Source organism: Diadema setosum, chromosome 11 (assembly GCF_964275005.1).
Source record: "Diadema setosum chromosome 11, eeDiaSeto1, whole genome shotgun sequence".
Classification (NCBI taxonomy): Eukaryota; Metazoa; Echinodermata; class Echinoidea; order Diadematoida; family Diadematidae; genus Diadema; species Diadema setosum.
The window spans coordinates 2,109,649-2,130,065 of NC_092695.1; the positions used below are offsets into that span (position 1 = coordinate 2,109,649).

General features: G+C 37.6%; 1 protein-coding gene across 1 annotated transcript in view; it reads left to right on the forward strand.

Moving 5' to 3' along the window:
• The window catches only part of LOC140235257 (cGMP-dependent 3',5'-cyclic phosphodiesterase-like), a 254,211-nt gene that overhangs the window by 203,088 nt on the left and 30,706 nt on the right, over positions 1 to 20,417 (forward strand). Inside the window, 2 exon segments of the mRNA XM_072315290.1 lie at positions 5,481 to 5,549; positions 14,422 to 14,552. Of these exon segments, the coding sequence (XP_072171391.1) occupies positions 5,481 to 5,549; positions 14,422 to 14,552 (200 nt within the window).

Sequence of the window (20,417 nt, forward strand, 5' to 3'; positions counted from 1 at the left end):
CATCTCCCGATGGTAGGGTTAAGTAGAAATGTCTGCAAAACAACGGAAAGGGCACCTCGTATTTTGAGGTCTGTATGGGAGTGAGTCTTTGATGCCTAAATGGTTGTAGCACTGACTGGAATACATCTGTTGTGAATAAAGACTGTTGTTTCTTAAAGGTCCAGTTTACCTTTGGGAGCAGTGATTTCAAAAATGTTCAAGATATCACATTTGATGTATATGTGTAGGTCTGTTGTATCATAAAACATCCTACCATATGAAATATTTGCAATAAAACCTAAAATATAAGGAGATATCAGGGTTTTTCTAAGTAAACCGTAACTGTATACGGTTTAGTCTGGAAACATTTTTATTATAGCTATTGTTCACATTTTGTGTATTTAACAACACTTAACGTCGATTATACGGATTCAAATTTTGACAGTGGTTGTTTCTATCCCTAACTCACATTTCAGAACTATTTTAAAGCACTAATGCTTTCATCTGCAAATGGTAAATTATGCCTTTAAGAGAGGAATTGTTGTTTTTAGATGACCTAACGTTAACATCAATTTCTCATATTTGCAGATCATATACTTATGTACTTTATTCAAACCATGATTTAGTCTTTAAAGGCATAATTTACCATTTGCAGATAAAACAAAAACCGGCTTTAGTGCTTCAAAATAGTTCTTAAATGTGAGTCGGGGATAGAAACAACCAATGTAAAAATTTGAATCTGTATAATTAATGCTAAGTATTGTTAAATGTACACAATGTAAACAATAGTTATAATAAAAATGCTACAAGACTATGTTGTAAACCGTCTACAGTTACAGTTTATTGAGAAAAATAGTGATATCTCCTTATATTTTAGACTGTATTGTGAAATTTTTACATGGTAGGATGTTTTGTGATACAACTGACCTACACATGTGCATTAAATGCGATATCTCGAACGTTTTTTGAATCACTGCTCCCAAAGGTAAACAGTACCTTTAACAGCAATGCTTGGGATGATATAACGTTTGTTTGGAGAGTGGTTTGCAGATAGATAAATTATTTTATTACAATCTTGCAATATCTCTCAGGTTGTTTGGATAAGTGCAGATGAAAAAACAAATGCAATGAAATTTGCAAGCACCCACATGATAGTCTCCATAATTGCTGCCAAGGTCTGAATGCTATCATCTTCATGCAAGCAGACCCATTTATCGAAAACGATCGTGCTCAACAGAGCTTTAATGCACCACATCTGGTGCCCGTCTAGTACAAGCCGAGTGTTTTTTCAGTGACGCATTTTGTTGGCTAGAACCAATCCTCGAACCCATAGGCCCAGTTATTCTTCTTACAGGCTGAAGCTAAAACGATATCCTAGATTTTCGGATGACTTTGCACGCACAGACACTCTACTGGCTCATCTCATGCTCTGATGCGAAAATGATGTGTGATGTTGAATGGCATTTGGTTTGTTTGGAATCGTGTCAGCGTGTCAAGTCGGTGTTAAATGTCCCCCCTTTTCTTGGTTTGCAAACTGACTGGGAAGAATGAGATGACATGTACGCCAATACACACTCGTAAACCAAACCTGCCCCACGCTGAAAAAAAAAAAAAAATCTTTTGCATGACCTGTATAAAAGGAACTGAAATAGAGGCCATGAAACAATTACAACACATACTGCAGCTGTACAGGTGGTAGTAAAAAAAAAAGAAGAATTCTACACTTATGATGACCAGTTGATTTATTTGATGTTTGTTAGTTATCTCAAAAAAGTTTAATCTCTAACAATCAAGTGTGATATTGCTACATCTATTGCTTGATTCATTTAGGAAATGTTGCCAATTACATCATTCATTTAATTGCATTCATATTTGCTCAAATATTTACACCATACAGACCCTCATCAGAAGGAGATGCACACAAATTTTGCCTCATATTATCAGCACTGATATCAACCCTGTCAAATGTGCGAGTTTTGAAAACTAGTATCAGATACAAAAAAAAAGAAGAATACATTAATTTGCATGTTCGAAGTTAAAAACTGTCTCTCTCTCTAGGCTAAGTAGGAACAGTTCTGGGGCCCGTTGCATAAAAGTTACAATTATGGTAACTTTGCCATCCAAGGGTAACTTCCATGGAATTCTTGAGTTTGATTGGCTGTTGAGTATTGTTACCATGGTAGTTACAATTGGATGGCAAAGTTACCATAATTGTAACTTTTATGCAACGGGCCCCTGGTCCCTCGCAGCATGTACTGTATGTAATTAAAGTGTTTGTCTCTGGCTGTGTATTGTCCATGAAGCCAGTGATATTGTTGGAAATCTTGTCGCTTAATTGACAAAATTAGCGCTCCAGTGCCCAGTAGGCTGTGTCATGTGCATTTTGTGCAGAAACATTTTGATCACAGGTGCATGCAAACAAGCCACAGACATCCCAACAAACAAACACACACACACACATACCCACACAATATTGGGAAACATAAAAGGTTCATTGTATGAAATGTAATTTTAGAATCATACTCTGTACATAATTCAATTAAATTCAATTTAGTTCAATTTATTTTTATTGTACATTCGTATTTCCATCCAGCAAAAGGTAATACTAAACAGAAAGGATATAGTTGACAGTGTTGTGGTAGGGGAAAAAAAATAATTTTTCAAATCTGTGAAGAGCAATAGTTAATACAGATTGAGATAATGTGTACATTGTGTCTTCATTATTTGACTCACAAATGTATGGACTTTTTTCATCAGATGGGCAGTTCATCCTGTATAAAGGGGACAATTGTTTTAGGTGAATTATCTTTGATTTGGCCATTGCTCCATTGAAGTATGTATGCCATTTCTTCCTTCTGGGTTCATTTCATAATATGCCTTGCCCTGTTCAGATATTGTGTATCTGTAATTGTTCATCATTGCTGCTTGGTTCTGTAATGATGTCCATGATTATACTTGTAGATTTTTGTAGAGTGAAATAAAATCCAACTTCAACTTCAAAAGGAAATAAAAGAAAAAAACAAGTAGAAAGGAAAATACACATACAGAAAGACAAATATACCAATACACATTGATAGAAAGAGATAAATCAAGTGGACAAATTATAGCTGAGTGATGATGCTTTGACAAAACATGACAGCTTGTTTACTGTGGTCGGCCAGCAGCCATAACAGCCTCTAATAGCCAACGTCCAGCAGCCATAACAGCTTCTAATAGCCAACGTCCAAGCGCACATCAACTTTACAGGCTTTCCTCATATCGTACTTTGCATCGCAGAGCACGGCCGGTAGCTTTCTCTTTCGGACATTTGCAGGGCTTACCGTATTTCCACCACAAAGGGACCGATGTGGCTCTTAGTTTGGCCAAATCCAGTCAATTTAAAGAGTCAGCTGCTATTTAATGGTCGTCTCAGAAAGTAGGAAAGATGGGGAACGGACGCAGTGCAAATGTAATAGTGGAATGGTCATTATGAATATAAATGAAGCGCTGTGGAGCAGTGTGTTATCAAGAAATGCATTGATATAATGGCAGCTGTCACACCAATATAGCAATGTTATCCTAATGTGATACATCATGGCAGGTCTACATGAAATATTTGCGAGGAAGTGGCACGCGTCATTTGTATTCACTGTTTACTGATTGATTGATATGGTACACGCTTAATCTGCAATGCATGACATTATGAATAGTGAAATGTGAAGAATACTACCAGAAGGCGATATTGTGCATTGAGCATTAAAGAGCCTCCCCCCCCCCAAAGAAAAAAAACCAACAACAACAACAACAACAAACAAACAAACAACACACACATAAAAAAAAAGAGAGAAAAGAATGAGCCCTCAGCTAAATTGTGCTATCTTTCTTTGGTATCCATTAACTAAATTATTCAATACTATCCATATTACTTGAGTACCTACTTTTACAGTTATGTCTGTTTGTTGTTGTTGTTGTTTTTTTTTTCTACATGAGTATACTCTTTCCTTTTCTTATTCTCTCTCTTTTGCCAAACTTTCATATTAATTCATAGTCCATGTTTGTATAGGAGGCTGTAATGAATGGACAGTAATGTATTATGTCCACTTATTATTGAGTTTAGTGCTAGAGTGAGGACAAGTCCATTGTGCAAGTAAATTTGTTGGCTCCATAGAGACCATAGAGGGTTGGATAGGGATAATTGAGGGGCAGTCTTGAGGGAAGGCTAGCCCAGAGGCCATTTACGAAAAAAAAAGAAAAAAAAAAGATTGGGGGATCATATCTCAACAGAGACTATAGATTCACTCAATCCATGTTGGTTCAGATTTTGGCGCAAACAAGGCACCAACTCCATATCCACACAAACCCACAGGGGAATGGTCAAAATTTTGAGGGGCTTGTGGGTTCTGGGGGGATGGATTTACTGTGTTATTTTACAACTTGTTTACTGCCATGCCTCTTTCTATTTCTGTCTGTGTGTGTCTGTGTGTCTGTGTGTCTGTGTGTTTGTGTATGTGTATGGGAGATGACCTTTTAGTAGCCCTCACCTCAACTTTATGTGGATGTAATCTCTGAGCTACAGGATAGTTTCTGTCTTTTTTATCTGTTTGTTAATTTTCAGAGATAACTTCTAGCCCATGTTTGTACATGTAGCTAAACAGTGGGGATTCTGGGTTGTGGGAGATGTCTAAAAAAAACTATGATTATTTGATTAGTATCTCTACACTCAGATATCTAGTGCTGATATGAACGAATTGAACCCGCTTATTTTGAATTTGATCTGTATCACCCTTATTGTTTCCATTCTGTCTCACAACTGCCAAATAATTGTCTTATTTTGTCAAAAAACTGCATTGTCTCATAACATTTCCAAAAAAAAAGAAACAAAATGTACCTTACAAATGTCTTTTCCTTTTTTTCATGCCTGTGGTTACATACATGGCACCTTATAGGCTGATTTACTAGATCTCACATCACATCTGCTGTTATGTAAGGCTGTTTATGTTGCACATTATTTATATGTCCTCCTATTGAAGCTAACACCAGCTTTAAATCTCATTACAAGAGCTTATCAATTTATGTGCAGTAATGCCTGAAAATCTCATAGAACAACCCATCCTCCAAGCAAATGGTAAGTTGAGGTAATCCCTGTACTTTGGTACTGAGAAAGGTGTCCCTCATTAATTTTGTTTCAGGAACTTTTATACCTATGGTACCATATAGTGCCATAATTGACACAGATGGTGTATATCTGTGTTTTTTTTTTTCCTTTTTTTTTCCATCCGTACATTTCTTTGCTGAGGTCAAGTTACAGTTCTGTATAATTGTGATCTCAGTGAATGGAAAAGTGGATTGCATCCATTGTGTTTTGTGCATCCATTCAGCATTTCATCAAATAATTTTTCAAAACAAATCATGATTTCAAATTGTCATGAAATACAAGTGTTGTGATACCAGTAGAGTACCTGACAATGATACAGCTGTTCAATGTATTTTTGTTTATTTGTGTGTCTTTGTCTTATCACCAGATCCCTCTATGCTGCTTCAACTGTGTGCTAACAAACAAAAAGACGATAACAGTAGATGACATTAAGGAGGTGAGTGATAATTCTCAATCTCTTTCCATGCGTGAGCAAGGTTGCCATGGTTACCTAGACTTAAGCGTGTCAGAAATGAATATTGAAATACCTTATGAATTACTTTTTTTTTTGTTACCACATATAAGAATATAGTAGTTGTATTGGTATATGATGTAAATATTATCAGTTGTAAAAGTAGTACTGATCTGTTTGATGGGTCTTGCTTTGTGAACTCCCTTTGTTTGGATGGGCTGTTACTTGCTCACTGTGAAGATTTATATTTAAAACAAAAGTGTATTTTTATATTGTCTACCAAACATTAAAAAGCATGTGCTTGAAGAGTGAACATTTCAGAATAACTTCCTGTCTTTATTAAAAGATATTGAAGATTGTATTATTTCGCAAACATAAGTGAAGACATTACCAAATTGTGAAATGCGTGAGAAATCTGACATGGTTAAAAATCAAATCATTGGCATTGTTCATCACTAGATTGGAGCTGCGGCGTATGATATGGTGCATACATCCTAATAGCAGGGAGGTGGTTTCCACCTCCCTGCTAATAGCCTTCACTGCACCGCAAACCACATGTGCATGTGTCGAGTGCAAAGTGATCTCAACATTCAATTTACAGCAAGCCGAGGTGGCATTTGATGCCGGTGTAAATCCCTCCCCTGGTCCGTCCACTTGGCAGCAGGCTCATTCACTGCTACTCTACAGAGTGGCTCTCTAACTAGATGGTAAAGACCACCCTGGCAACCTTTATTGGATGATCCTTGACCAAGGTCACCCCTATCCCCTCCCTGGGAATCATGCGTCCTCCCACCACCCTGGTTAGGATGCCGCGTTGTCGTGTCGTGTCTCTCAACCGACCGACCACAGCACGCTCCTGCACTGCATTTCAATCACGCTAACGGCCTTGGAAGTGGTGGGGAGCTACTGATACAGGCAGCAATTTTTTTCCCCAGTCTCTTTTTTTTTTTTTTTTTTTTTTTGACACGCCACTGGCCTGGAGATGGCTCAGTGTCAGGAATTAAGACTTAAAGGGGATACTCAGGCAGTAGTCACATATGGCTCATGTATCTGGCGGTGACTTTAGAAGAAGGGGCAGTTTTGGAGGTTGGAAAGGTCAAAGATAATTGTATTAGCAGGGGGTAGTGATCATTATATCTGTGTTAGTAGATCATTACACAAAAACAGGAAAAGAGTGTAATAAAAGTGTTTGAAATGAAATCCTGTGTTTTTTCAACTTCAGTTCTTTCTGTTCTTCAATGCTTTAGGATGTAAGATTTTTTGAAGGTCCTGATTTTCATATAAACTTACTTGCCGCTAGGTCAGTGTCCATATTATTGTACCATGATTATTGAATACCAAAGTGAACCAGTAATCAATCCTGTACTAAAATCTGAAGTAACTACTTTAGGTTTGATGAATCAAAAAAATATTTAATTTCTACAAATTTAGTCTGTGCAAGGACAATGCTGCTTGCTGCCCTTTACACCTGGATTATAGATTCAGAATTAAGATAAAAAGTGGAAAATTTTGCTGAAAAAGGAGAAAAAGCTGTGAGTGAATAAAAGGATATGAGCACTGCCATTAATGTTTGCAGTTTATGCATGGTTTCATTTTTTTTTTTTTTTTTTTTGCGGGTGGTACAATGTCATATCTCATCTTCAGTATTGTCTCATGGACAAACGCAGGGAATGAGAGCTCAGTTTGCTCGATGACTTTTTCCAGAACAGATGCTGCTGCTTTTTTTTTTTCATGAAATTTAGCTGCCCTCCTGATGGAGGGAACATCTGAAACCACTTAGGACGTGGCTCCGAAAGGCCAAGCCGTTCAGCTTTCGTTTGCTTGGCTCGGAGGCAGTCATCTTAGATCAAGGCAGAAACAATCACACGGGGAAACTAGCCGAACATCGAAGCCACGGCTGTCCAAGAGTGTGCCTCGTATCGCTGTCTCTCTCCGACGGATATCACGAGGGAATTAATGCCGCTCGAGAGTTGGACTTCTGCTGACGCGGAGTTGTGATTGGATTTTGTCTAGGGTTATCTTTGTCCCAAATTTGAGAACACCTGGGCTTGGGCACTGAAGATTTACCTACCTAAGTCCTTGGAATATCTAACAAAAAGAAAAAAAGAAGAAAAAGAAATATATGTTATCCCTTGGGTGACAAGACCTCAAATCTCAATTGAAAAAAACATAACTCAGTTTTGACTGACAAAAATACTGATCTGAATTTTGAAACAGAACAAGTGTTAATGTAATCCAAGAGATTTATTTTTTTTACATTATTTGATGTCAGCAATGATTTTATTTTATGAAAATGAAAACTTTTTTTAACACCCCTGAAAATTCTTAATTTAGATGTACATATATGTGACATTCTAGAATGTCATGTGTAAATTCTTTCCATTGCAGCACCATTATAGTAATGTCCTCTTTTTGATTGTGTATGTCATAGAGCCACTTTCTGAGTTCTGTGATATTTGTGTTTTTGGTACTTTTAGAAGACTTGTCATCTTTTCCAGCTCAGATCTGCTGTGATGGGGTCCATGCACAAAACCAAAATCAGTCGGATCAAAATTCCCCCCTCATTTTCCATTGGTCCTCCTTGATAGAAGGCAAATGTGAACAAAAGGGGCAAAGAACTAGATCAACAAAAACCCAACATCCCTGTGGTTGAGTGCACAGTTTTCTTGCACTGTAGCATTCTGTTTAAGCCACTGTGTGTTTGTAACCTTGCCAGTCCTGAATATGGTCACCAGCCAGTTTGTTAAAGTTTGCCAATTTTTCCCCCTTCACTTAACTGCCACTCTTCGCCCAAATGTCACCTGGGATTCCATTTTCTGTTGCTAATCATGCCGAGTTATCATCAAGACTTGAGAAACAGTCCAACAGTGACAAAATCTGTTGGAAAACTTACCCTCCTTATCAGGCAAATAGATTCAAGCTTAGTCCCGTATATTGTCTCCCAGGTTAGTCAGATGGTCTGCAAAAATAGTTTATTACCCAACTATGTTCTGGGAGGTGTCATAATATATAGATGCTGGGAGTTCCAAAATAGACTATCCAGGGTATTAGCAGAACTCAATGGCTTTTCCAGAATGTAGAGTGTACATGTTTTCCTAGAAGAGAAGTGTATCAGATAGCATTCATCATATACCAGTACCTCCTCTTGTAAGAGTTATCTGTCCAGAGGAAAATCAAAAGAAACAAACAATAACTTTGACATTTACTGTTAAAGTGTAAATTTTAACAGTGTTGAATTTTTTGTGCATTTCACGCAACCTGAAACTAGCGTGAAAATAAAAGTACGTGAATATTTTTACTTGCCATGTGGTCCATAAGTTGATGTCTTGATTTTGTGGAATTAAAAACATGGGAAACTCATCTTACCCAGCTGATTGTGAAACATTACTCTCGCAAAAAATGTGCACTTTTACAGTATCCTATTGTGTGGGCTATGTTCATTTTGCCAGATACTGCAATCAAGGGGATAATATAGAGGTCACTGAGTTGAGATGTTTTAGAAAAGCATTGTAGTAAGATATACTCTTGTGTCTATGTTAATGTAGTTTCTCTGCCTGTTGCAATAATTCAAGTCTTGAGGAAATTTGTGAACTTTTCATTCGGGTTGAAACTTGGTATAGTTACTTTCACGGAAAGTAATCATTGTGCTCATTAGCAGACATCAGAAGATAGTTTAGAAGGGGATATGAGATGGTATTGCACTCGTGTTGCCGGTGCCTGCACACCATGGCCTGATTCTTAACTAATCTGTGTTATCACTCATGAATGAGGTCTTTGCACCTCTATGACGCCAGAGACACGACATACACACTTACGGGGTGCAAAGTCTCATCAAACTTTTAGATGTTCCTCTCATGCATGAGCAAGGAGAGCCTTTACCTGATGTGTCCTAGTTAATGACACCCCGATCACTCAAAGTGAGCAGAGTAATGCCAGCGGTGTGGTAATGGGATGGCCCACTGGCTATCTTACTATGATGTGAACACATCTTGGAGTAGAGGTCTGGGGGCCCAAATCATTGAACTGTGTGACAGCAGATAGAAAAGTAAATGCCTTTTGGCAACCTTGTACCGATTCCATTATTGACACACTTTTTTTTCATGCTGTCCTCCTTATAGTACTCTCTGTTTACACACATGCACACACACACACACACATGTACATAAACACATGCAACACACATGCACATGAACACACACACTTGCCCAAACGTCTTGCCCCGCCCCTCTACCATCACACATAAGCCTTTGCCTCTGTCTCTATTTGTGTAATCTGGTTTTGGAGATCCTTTGCCCACCAGTTATGTACTTTGGCCTAACTTATCTTCCTTTTTCTCTCTATCTCTCCTTTTTTCTCTTTCCATCTATCTCTCTGTCTATCTCTATCTCTCTGTCTATCTCCATATCTCTGAATGTATATATCACCCTCTTTCCATCTATCTATTTCTCTGTCTATCTATATTTTCATCTCTCTATCTTTCTTTCCAGCTCTCTCCATCTATCTATCTCTTTTGCAGATATCTCTGTCTGTCTCTATGTATATCTATCTGCCTCTGTCTCTCTCAATCTATCTATTTCTATCTCTATCTCTCCATCTCTCTCCATATCTCTCAATGTATATATCACCCTCTTTCCATCTATCTCTCTCTCTGTCTATCTATATTTTCATCTCTCTATCTTTCTTTCCAGCTCTCTCCATCTATCTATCTCTTTTGCAGACATCTCTGTCTATCTCTATGTATATCTATCTCCCTCTGTCTCTCTCAATCTATCTATTTCTATCTCTATCTCTCCATCTCTCTCCATATCTCTCAATGTATATATCACCCTCTTTCCATCTATCTCTCTCTCTGTCTATCTATATTTCATCTCTCTATCTTTCTTTCCAGCTCTCTCCATCTATCTATCTCTTTTGCAGACATATCTGTCTATCTCTATGTATATCTATCTCCCTCTGTCTCTCAATCTATCTATTTCTATCTCTATCTCTCCATCTCTCTCCATATCTCTTAATGTATATATCACCCTCTTTCCATCTATATGTCTCTACCTATCTATCTCTCTCCATCTCTCCCTTTCTCTCTCTATATTTATCTATCTATCTATCTACTGTACGAGCTGAAATTTTCGCGGTGGTTTTATTTTCGCGAATTTCGCGAATCGCCTTTGAACCGCGAAAATAACAACACGTGAAAATAACAACGCGCAAATAGTTATGTTCAGTTAGACCGTCGCAACCGCGAAATTAACAACACGCGCAAATGTCCTCCAAGTAGCAATTCGCGAAAATATCTGTACGCGAAAAATTCAGCTCGTACAGTATCTATCTATCTCTTTCTCTCCATCTATCTACATGTATCTCCCTATATCTCTCTCTTTCTCTCTCTCTCTCTATATATATAGATATATATCTACATGTATATGTATCTGTCTCTTTCCATCTATCTACACGTACATGTATTTCCTACTCTCTCCCTCTCTCTTGCTTCTTTTCAGCCCCTCTTCCATTGGAACAGTCAGTAACCATTACGATGCTTTGTTCGTTGATTGGCACAGATGTTTGGAAACTGTCTGCCAGTAAATTGTGTCACCATGGTCTTTGACGTTTGAGCAAGCTGGCTAACTTACAATTAGGTCAAGAAAAGAGAACGTAATCGAGCGCAGATGAAAAAGCACAGCAAATTACAGCTAAATGCCTAGGCACCTATAGGGTTAGACAGAATATTTATAAGTACCATCCACAGAGCGAGATTTCATTTCTTGACTACTTTATCAAGTGGAGGAAATATTTGAAATATACTTATAGCATTTTAAAGGCCAATGAGATGCCACACTCTATGGAGAATAAGATCACTAACCATTCATGGTTAATGTATAGTATGTTGAATGCTCATAGACAATTTTTGTCTTGTTGGAAGGTAGAACCACGTACAAAGTTTATGAAACAGTTTTTATTTTTCCATACTGCCTTAGACATTAGATACACTGTATTCTGTGACAGAAACGTAAAGTACACTTGTCTGCCCCACCCCACAAAAAAAAAAAGAACGGAAGGAAGAACCAAACACAACTAAAAATGTATACTAGATTGAGACTGTCTTTTCATATTTTCTTGACATTAACAACACCCTCCTCCAGAATCTGTGTTCTTCAAGAATGTGTCTGCCATTCGAATTAATCCCTTTTATCGGCAAATATGTGAAATTGACATTTCAGAAGCAATGAGGTAGTCCATGTGGGCATTACACGCTTTCCATCCCGTATTTGTTTTATAATCTCAGTGTTTGGCAATTTTGCCTCAACCCACTCAATTGCCCTTTCCCCTTTTTCCGGGGATGATCAATATCAAATTTATACACTCCAATTCGATTGGTGCCAGGGAAAATTGGATGAATGCAGATATGAAATAGCTATCATTCATTGTATCTAAATTGGTATCTTCAAATTCTGAATATTTCTGTATCTGCAAAATGTGATAGAGCAAGAGAGAGAGAGAAGAAGAAAGAAAGAAAGAACAAGAACAAAAGATAGAGATATGTTGATAGATAGATACATAGAAAGAAGACTAGATAGATAGATATAGAGCATAAAACTTTTTTATATCAGCTATGCTGTACTCGGAGCTAGTGACTGTAGTCTGATTCAAACTGCCTCGGTTTATTCATTTTAAAGATAGTGATCAGAGAATTAAAGAGCTTTACCTTTACAGTGCTTACTCACATAATCTCATTTTTTTTCGAAAGACATTTTTGTAGCTCAGAAAGCAAAAAAAAAAAAAAAAACATATATATATAGTTCCATATCAGAAAACACTTCTTAATCTGCTTAACCATGTTCATTGTCATAATATTTTACTCCAACATCCAAAACCACCCTAATTTGTTTGTTATCTGTAGTGACAGTGCTCAGACAAATTGGAAATGATTACAGGTTAAATAAAAAAAAAATGAATGAAGAGAAATGATAGCTTGTGAAAATTGTCAATTTTAAGATTTTGTGTTTTACTAATCATCTTTTGATGGACATTGTAAATAATGTACTTTTTACATACTTCTTCTTGCAAAGATGGAAATTTTCACACTTAGTGAATTGATGTGACTTGCAAGTCTGTAGTTAAGTCTCACTATTCCCATAATGTAAACGCAGGGCTGCCAGTTTTCAGGCAACAGCCCGAGTTCAGGCTCTGGCAGTATCACAGTTTAGGCCCTTTTTGTGTACAAAGTAGCTTCATGTAGATGTATTCTATGCCCTTTCTTTTATTCTAACTGGCATACCTGTGAACAGAAACAAAATCTTTCACATATATGCACTGGTGTCAAATTGTCTATCAAATGCAAAGAAAACAAGAAGACAAAAAGAGAAAGAATCATACCATGAAATACTTTACATTGTTTTTGTGTTTGATTTCTGGTAATTCCTGAATCAATGTGGTCTGTAGGAAAAATGATCTAGGAACATTGAAATATTTTCTTCATCTAAACTCGAAATGAATGATTGCGACACCCTATCAGTTGTAACTATGAACTCTGTCATCTCATTCACGTGGAGCTGATCATTGAAGTCAAGTTGTCAGTCAATTCCAGGAAGCATGTGTTTGGGAGTAAAGTACATGTCCTGAAATTGGGTCAACACTTCAAACATCTCCCCTCTCCCAATTTGCTGTATGGATGATTAGATTAAGTGTCTGCCAGAGATCTACCTTCAATTAATCTGTCAATCAGCGGCATTTTGTCGCCGCAGATCGAGGTTCCAGTTGGTCCAGAGACTCTCTGTGAGTGGAGTGTCGCAGAACACGTGGAACATTCAATCACAAAAATGTGCACCTCAGTGGCCGCGTTCCGAGACAGGTGTCAAACACCTACAGAGAAAAGTGCACTTTTAGGAGATGTGTTCTGAGAGGAACGTCCGAAGTTTTGTTTAGCATTTTGAGGAGCTGCGTATGGACAGTGAATTTCAGTTTTCTATGTATTTATCATGATTTTCTTTTACAGCAACAAAAATAATAGAGGGTGCAAGGATGTACAGTGTATGCTTTGAAAAAGTTTGCATCATATGGAAATATTCTACTGCAGTTGAAATTTGTTATGTATTTGCAAATGATATTTGCTGAAAGGTGTTGTGAATAAGTCCAGATCAGAAATATGCAGTGTGTTAAGTGAAGGGATTTCTGTGGCTAGATATCCGTATATTGTGCATAAACACACATGCACATACACAAATTATGACCTGTCACCATGGTAACCTGATCAATTTTTATGACTTTCTGGTCTTGGTATTATTACATTTTCAGACTACAGTCAAGCTTTACATACACAAAATATAACTTGTCCCAAATATAGCATGTTCATAAATAGGTTGTCCCACTTGATAGCAAAATAGACTCCCAATCAAAAACCAGAAATCTATTAGATAGCTATCCATCAGATAACTGTAGTCTTGAAAGAAAATTGGCTTTGCATTGTACATGCAGTCGAACTTTTTTTTTTTTTTTTGGGGGGGGGGGGGGGAGGGATGAAGTATTTTAACTCCATAGGTCTGTACAAGACATCAGAGTACTTTATTTCACGCAAACTAGTAAGAAATCAACTTCAGAACATATTCATTGAAACTAAGACTGGAGGTAAACAGGAGTTATAAAATTTTACTTTGCAAGCAAATATTGCAATGCTTTGTTTTAAAGGCAAATAAAGGTGTTTTGCAGTTTTCTTGGCTTTAGAATCTTTGGCTATCAATAGTATTTTGTTGGTTGCTAATATAAATACAACATTCATTTATTTCTGACTGGATTTGGAATTTCATGAATTTCATATTGAGTTTTTCTTTTTCTTATTTCTTTCCTCTTTTTTTTTTTGACTCAGAGCCACCTTACCGAGCTGAAGACCAAGTTAGGTGTGGACATTCAGACGATGCTGTGTGTACCAATCATCAACCAAGCTACCTCAAAAGTTGTGGGTGTGGCCTGTGCAATCAACAAACGAGGTGCAAAGAAGTGAGTTAAAAGTCACCCATTTTCAGCATCCGTAACTAACTGATGATAAGAAGAATTTGATCTAGAACGGCTTTATCATTATTTTAAAGACATTTTAAAGTAAGTCCATCATCATCAGATAGTGCACAATCAAACCTCAGGATACCTCACTTTTCAAGGAATGCTCTTGAAGTTATACTGAAAAATAGTCCATGTTTTCTTATGTTTTTCTTTTTGTTTATTAGCAGGTTTAATCGCAACCACGTGTATCTTACATTGACAAGAATTGAATTAACTCGTTTTGCGATCAAACTGTTCATATTCATTTCAATTTGTGCAGTTATTTAGTAAGAAAGCCATTTGAAAGTTTAGTATGAAATGTTTGAAAGGTGTAACAGGCATAATTCAGTGAAAGCCAGAGGCTTGTTCAAATAGAATAGGTCCTTTGTTTATTGAATAGAAATGTACCATTAGTTGATACTTATTGCAGTGTTCACACTGATTACCAAATGACAAAAGTTTGCAAAGAAACATGGAGAAATGAAACAGACTGAAACAGACACAATATTCTGACCACATCGTAACAAAAAGCAAAAATTTGCTGCTGAAAACTGCTTATCTAATAGCGGCGAGCCAATGAAGCGAAATGGAGTCAAACAGGGCCTGAGCTTGCAATACCAGCAAAATCTTCATCAGAGGCAAAATGACAAACCGGCAGGGAAAGCAATTACATATATGAACTGCACACAAAGATCACAGTCTGAGGAGGGCTAGGGATACAGAACAATGCACAATTGACTTCTAACCCACCCTTTTTGTTTTCATTGGTCTGAGTGTGTCCATCGCCCTCCTCAGAATAAGCCATATTCTGATCATGACAGGTCTCTGACGATGGCTCCTTACTCATTGCTTGGTATCCAAGAGGGATAGCAGGCACTTATTTGAAGTGTCTTCCGGAACCAAGGTTATCCCTCATTAGTGTTTAACCCCTCTTTCCAATATTTGAGATTCTTGAGATCCATAAACGTATGCAATAACCCCCAGGTTCTGGAAGGGAATTGGTTAAGAACAAAATGATCACAGATGCCATATGCTATCATATGGTAAGGGTTGTCAACATTTTTTGTCCAGCCTTTCTTCTTTTACTAACTGACTGAATGATACTGCTATCCATGCATAAGAACAAGTGCATATCATCTTCGTCTTATTTTCATTGTTTAATTCATAGGCTGGCTTTTTTTTCCCCAAGGAAATTCTTGTTGTTGCTGTTGTTGGGGTTGGGTTTTTTTTTTCTTTTTTTTTTCTTTTTTGGGGGGGTTGGGGTTGTGACTGTATGTGTGTGTGATTATGCAGACTTTCTTAGCTTTGTGTGGGACAGTTATTCAGAATGTGTGACAACTATTGAACATAGCAGATGTGTGAGAGGGAATTCTTTTTCTCCAGTGTTCACACTGTTTCTTTTTGCAGCTTGTATCTTGCTGGGTAAAAATTGGACAAAGCTTCAAATGTGATGAATGCCTTTGCCATTTTATTTCGATATCTGAATAGGAACCTCAAAAATCAACAAACTGTGTAATATTTGCTTGCATTCCTAAAATTGCAGCCAATACACATTTAGCTTGATGTTGGTTTCAGGCAGTGCAATGTTACTGCGCAGAAAACAAAAGAGGCATATTGACCTTTTCAACCTCTCACACGAGAATCTGTAATACCAGCAGTAAAGTACACTTTGGCATTGCATTCAACCCCCTCCATCTCATCGATGGTAAGGGCGGAGCTCTTTTGCGGCTCCTCCGCTCCTCCACATCTACATCCTCCTGCTCCTCTACTTCCTAGATTTATCCAATTTAGGATTATGCCTACCCTCCCTGAAAAATTTTGCTACACTTCAGAAAGAGGGATAGATAGATAGATACAGAGAGAAAGAGATAGAGATAGAGACAGAGAGAAATATATATAGAGAGAAAGAGAGAAGAAAGAAAGAGGTCTAGTTAAACAATTTGGTCATCATCGAGAGTCAGACGGCCCGATGATGGGTTCTCCGGTTCCGTTCATTTGCGGAGTTTGCAGGTCGGCGATGGCGTAATGCGTGGAAATATGTGAGAATGGGGAGAGGCACATGGCACTCTATGCTGGGAAAGAAAATTTGTTAAGGAAGCCATGTGTGCCAGGTACCACAGTTCTGGGTCATTTGTCCCAATTGCATGATGGGGCGGGGGGGGGGGGGGGTGGGGGGGAGGGAGGGAGGGGGAAGAAGAGGGGACAGGTAGATAGGGGTTGAAACGTTATGCCCAGCAGTACTCATGCGTGTTGAATGTGAGATGTCAGAATTTGTAGGCACTATGCCTAGATGACCTGTTGCTTGCCATTTCATATGTCATTGACTTGATTGCCAATAAATCTTTACTCTGGGCATTATTACCCCCTCCCCCCCCCCCCTTCTGCATTTTTTTTTTCTCCAGTAATGGGGGCTTTCTTATACCCCCATCTCTCTCTTTCTCTTCTCCATTGATTGTAAATATCCCTGTCTGGTCATTTTAGAGATTTCTGATTTGTCTGCACTTCTTTTGCTTTTATATTTCTCCATTTTATTTACCAGGGTATTTTCTGAGCTGTGCAAGTTTTAGTTATATTACACCTATCATTCTTTATCAACTCTCTATTATGGAAATCAGGCATTTATTTATCTATTTTTGTCTCTGTCCTTATCATTTCATTCTGTAATTGTCATAGCATTTGGAATTATTCCTTCTTTTTTATATTTTGAAGCAAACGCTTCTTGTCAGTCATTTGTCCTACTCTTCCATCAACTCCTGTGACTGACACTGATTGTGTATATGTCTTTCTGTCTGTCCGTCCTGTTTCTCTCTTCTCTCACTTTGTCACCCAATAGTTCCATTGCGCATTTGTCTGTTTTTGCGCCATTCAGCGACCCTTAAATTCCATCCTGTGATGACAGGCCTCATGTATAAGTCTTTTCAAGTTTGGCGTCACCAGTGTATGCAGTGCTGAGCTCCTCGAGGTTCCGTTTTCTTCCTTAAATGTCGTCAAGAACACTTTGTCTCGAGTACCGCCCCCTTTAGGTCTCCCTTCAATGTGCCATTAAAAAAAAAAAAAAAAAAGAAGAAAAAAATTGATGGGAGTCACCCAGTGGTCATATATGTTGCCTGGCCAGGATGCTTTGATAGCAATGCCATATCAAAAAAGAGAGAAAGTTTAGGGGGACAGAATTTTTTTCTGGTTAAAGTTTGTCTCACCATTTAGGCCTCATGAGACAATGATAATGTTCTGACATCTCTCGGCGCTGAGATCAAAGAGGGGAAATTTGCTGAGTTTGCTCCCAAGTTTGTTATCCTACACCATTCTACTTCCTGTAGAGAGCTGGAGCACTATGTGATGGTCCTTGAAACATTTTTGTTTTCAAGCATTGCAGTCAAGAGTTGTGTGTGAGTGGTTGAAAGGTGTTGTGTTCATTGGCACATAGTTGAATTGTTTGCGAAAATGTGAAGCGGACCTCACGAATGTTGAGAGTAGTCAGCCTGACAAGATGAAAATTCTAGAAAAAACCCCCCCAAAAACATGTGAAGCACATGCATTGCTCTCCAATGCAAATTGGTGAGTTCAAATAGTTGAAAAAGAAGAATACGCTGACTTTGATACAGCTTGATGTTTTGTAAATAATAGTATATGGCTCTGATTCATTACCCAAACTTTTGAATAAGGCACAGTGACTTTATCAAGACTAAGACATCTTTTTGGTCCAACAACAAATTTTAATTGTCATTACCATGGTGGTGGGTCTTTTAGGTGACATTACTTAGATTAAAACATACGATACAACACTGGTATGAAGTACATAATCTCATACATCAAGTTATTGAATCTGCTAATCTCATCTTTGTACCTGATGTACCTTACATGGTACTTGGTCCTTCAAGCTATTGAGAATGATGACAGAATATGTTTGCATTGATAGTGATCTTGAATAAATAGCATTGATCATTCATTCCATCTTTTGTTTCACACCCAAGTGTTGCAACATGTGTAACCAAATTTGAAAAAAAAATTGCTTTCTGATTGTATTGATTCTTACAACAACAGAAATAGTTTACTGTAGAGTCTTTGAATTTGATGGATGATTTGATTTTGATTTTGATTTGGCAAAATTGGACCCCTTGCCACCCAAAATCTTTCCCCGCACCACTAACGACTCATGTATGGTACCATCAGCGATACAGAATTCACGTCTTGGAGTGGCGGCTTGCCACAATTGATTGGTCTGCACCCCAACAGGGTCGCGTCGAAATTCAATTTGAGACATGGAACTAGCAATTTTGCAGACAAGGAGACCGTGAAGGAAAGATGGCAAAAATTAATTTGAAGGAACAGAACTTGAGTACAACAGACAGAGAGGAATATAGACAGACAGACAGATAGATAGATAGATAGATAGATAGATAGATAGATAGATAGATAGATAGATAGACAGATAGATAGATAGATAGATAGATAGATAAATAGATAGATAGATTGATAGATAGATAGATAGATAGACAGATAGACAGATAGATAGATAGACAGATAGATAGATAGATAAATAGATAGATAGATATAGTTGGACAAATAGATGGATGGACAGATAGATAGACAGACAAATAGATAAATAGATGGGGGGGGGGGCAAAAGCTATAGCCATACTCGTGGCTGCAGATTATGGATTAGGGGAGAGAAAGATGGGAGGACAGTGTATGTCTTACTCTGAAACTCTAATTTGGATTCAGCTGGACCTCATGGACATAGACACCTGCCCAAACTGATTATCTGAACACAATCTCAGTATGTGTTTGTGTCTATCCGGTGTTGCATGTTCATATACTGTACGAGCTGAAATTTTCGCGGTGGTTTTATTTTCGCGACTTTCGCGAATCCCCTTTGAACCGCGAAAATAACAACGTGCGAAAACAAAAACGTGCGAGACCCTCGCAACCGCGAAATTAACAACACGTGAAAATGTCCTCCAAGTAGCAATTCGCGAAAATATCTGTACGCGAAAATTTCAGCTCGTACAGTATAGTGCTCCTTCAGTTTAAATGCCTTTAAAGAAAGCAAAAACATGTATTTCAAAAGTGGAATTTTCATGGTGCAGAATTTTTTGTGCATTTTTGTGCAATCAGAAACTAGTGCAAATATAAAAGTACATGATCATTTTTGCTTACCATATGTTCCAGTAATCATGTCTTGATTCCATGGAATTAAAAACACAAAAAACTCATCTTACCTGGCTGGGTGCAAAAAAGTGCCCACATAAAAATCTCCACTTGTACAGTATTAGTTTTTAACTTATGTTATAATATTCCTCGAAGCTGCATATTATATGATGATTCTGCAGGAAATGTGTAGGATCAGAAAATTACCTTCAGTCTTTTTCCTTTCTATGCCAAGAAGTTCCTTGATTTATTGGCAGAAAGAAGGTTTTGACATAGATAATTGATTGAATTTGTGGGAATTATGAAAAAAACAAATATATTGCATACTCATATAGTGCTGAAGCAAACCCCCAAGATCTGATATGCAGCTAGCGGCATGCACTGGTCAGAATCACCACATTATTTATATCATACTACATGATTTTCTCCTTGTATTTTATGTTGAAATTCTAAGTAAATAATAATAATGATTATATTAGTAATAATTTATATGTCGGTGCAAGCGTGTTTTTATCTCTATGTGTATGTGTGCTTGAAATTATTCCATAAAAGTGTTTTTATACCGTCTGCCAATATGCACTTTTTTTGTCTGTCTGTTAAAATTATGCAGATCTCACTCAGGGTGGATCTGACATTTTGATAAGCAGTGTGCACAAATCCAATACCTTCCAGTGGCCCC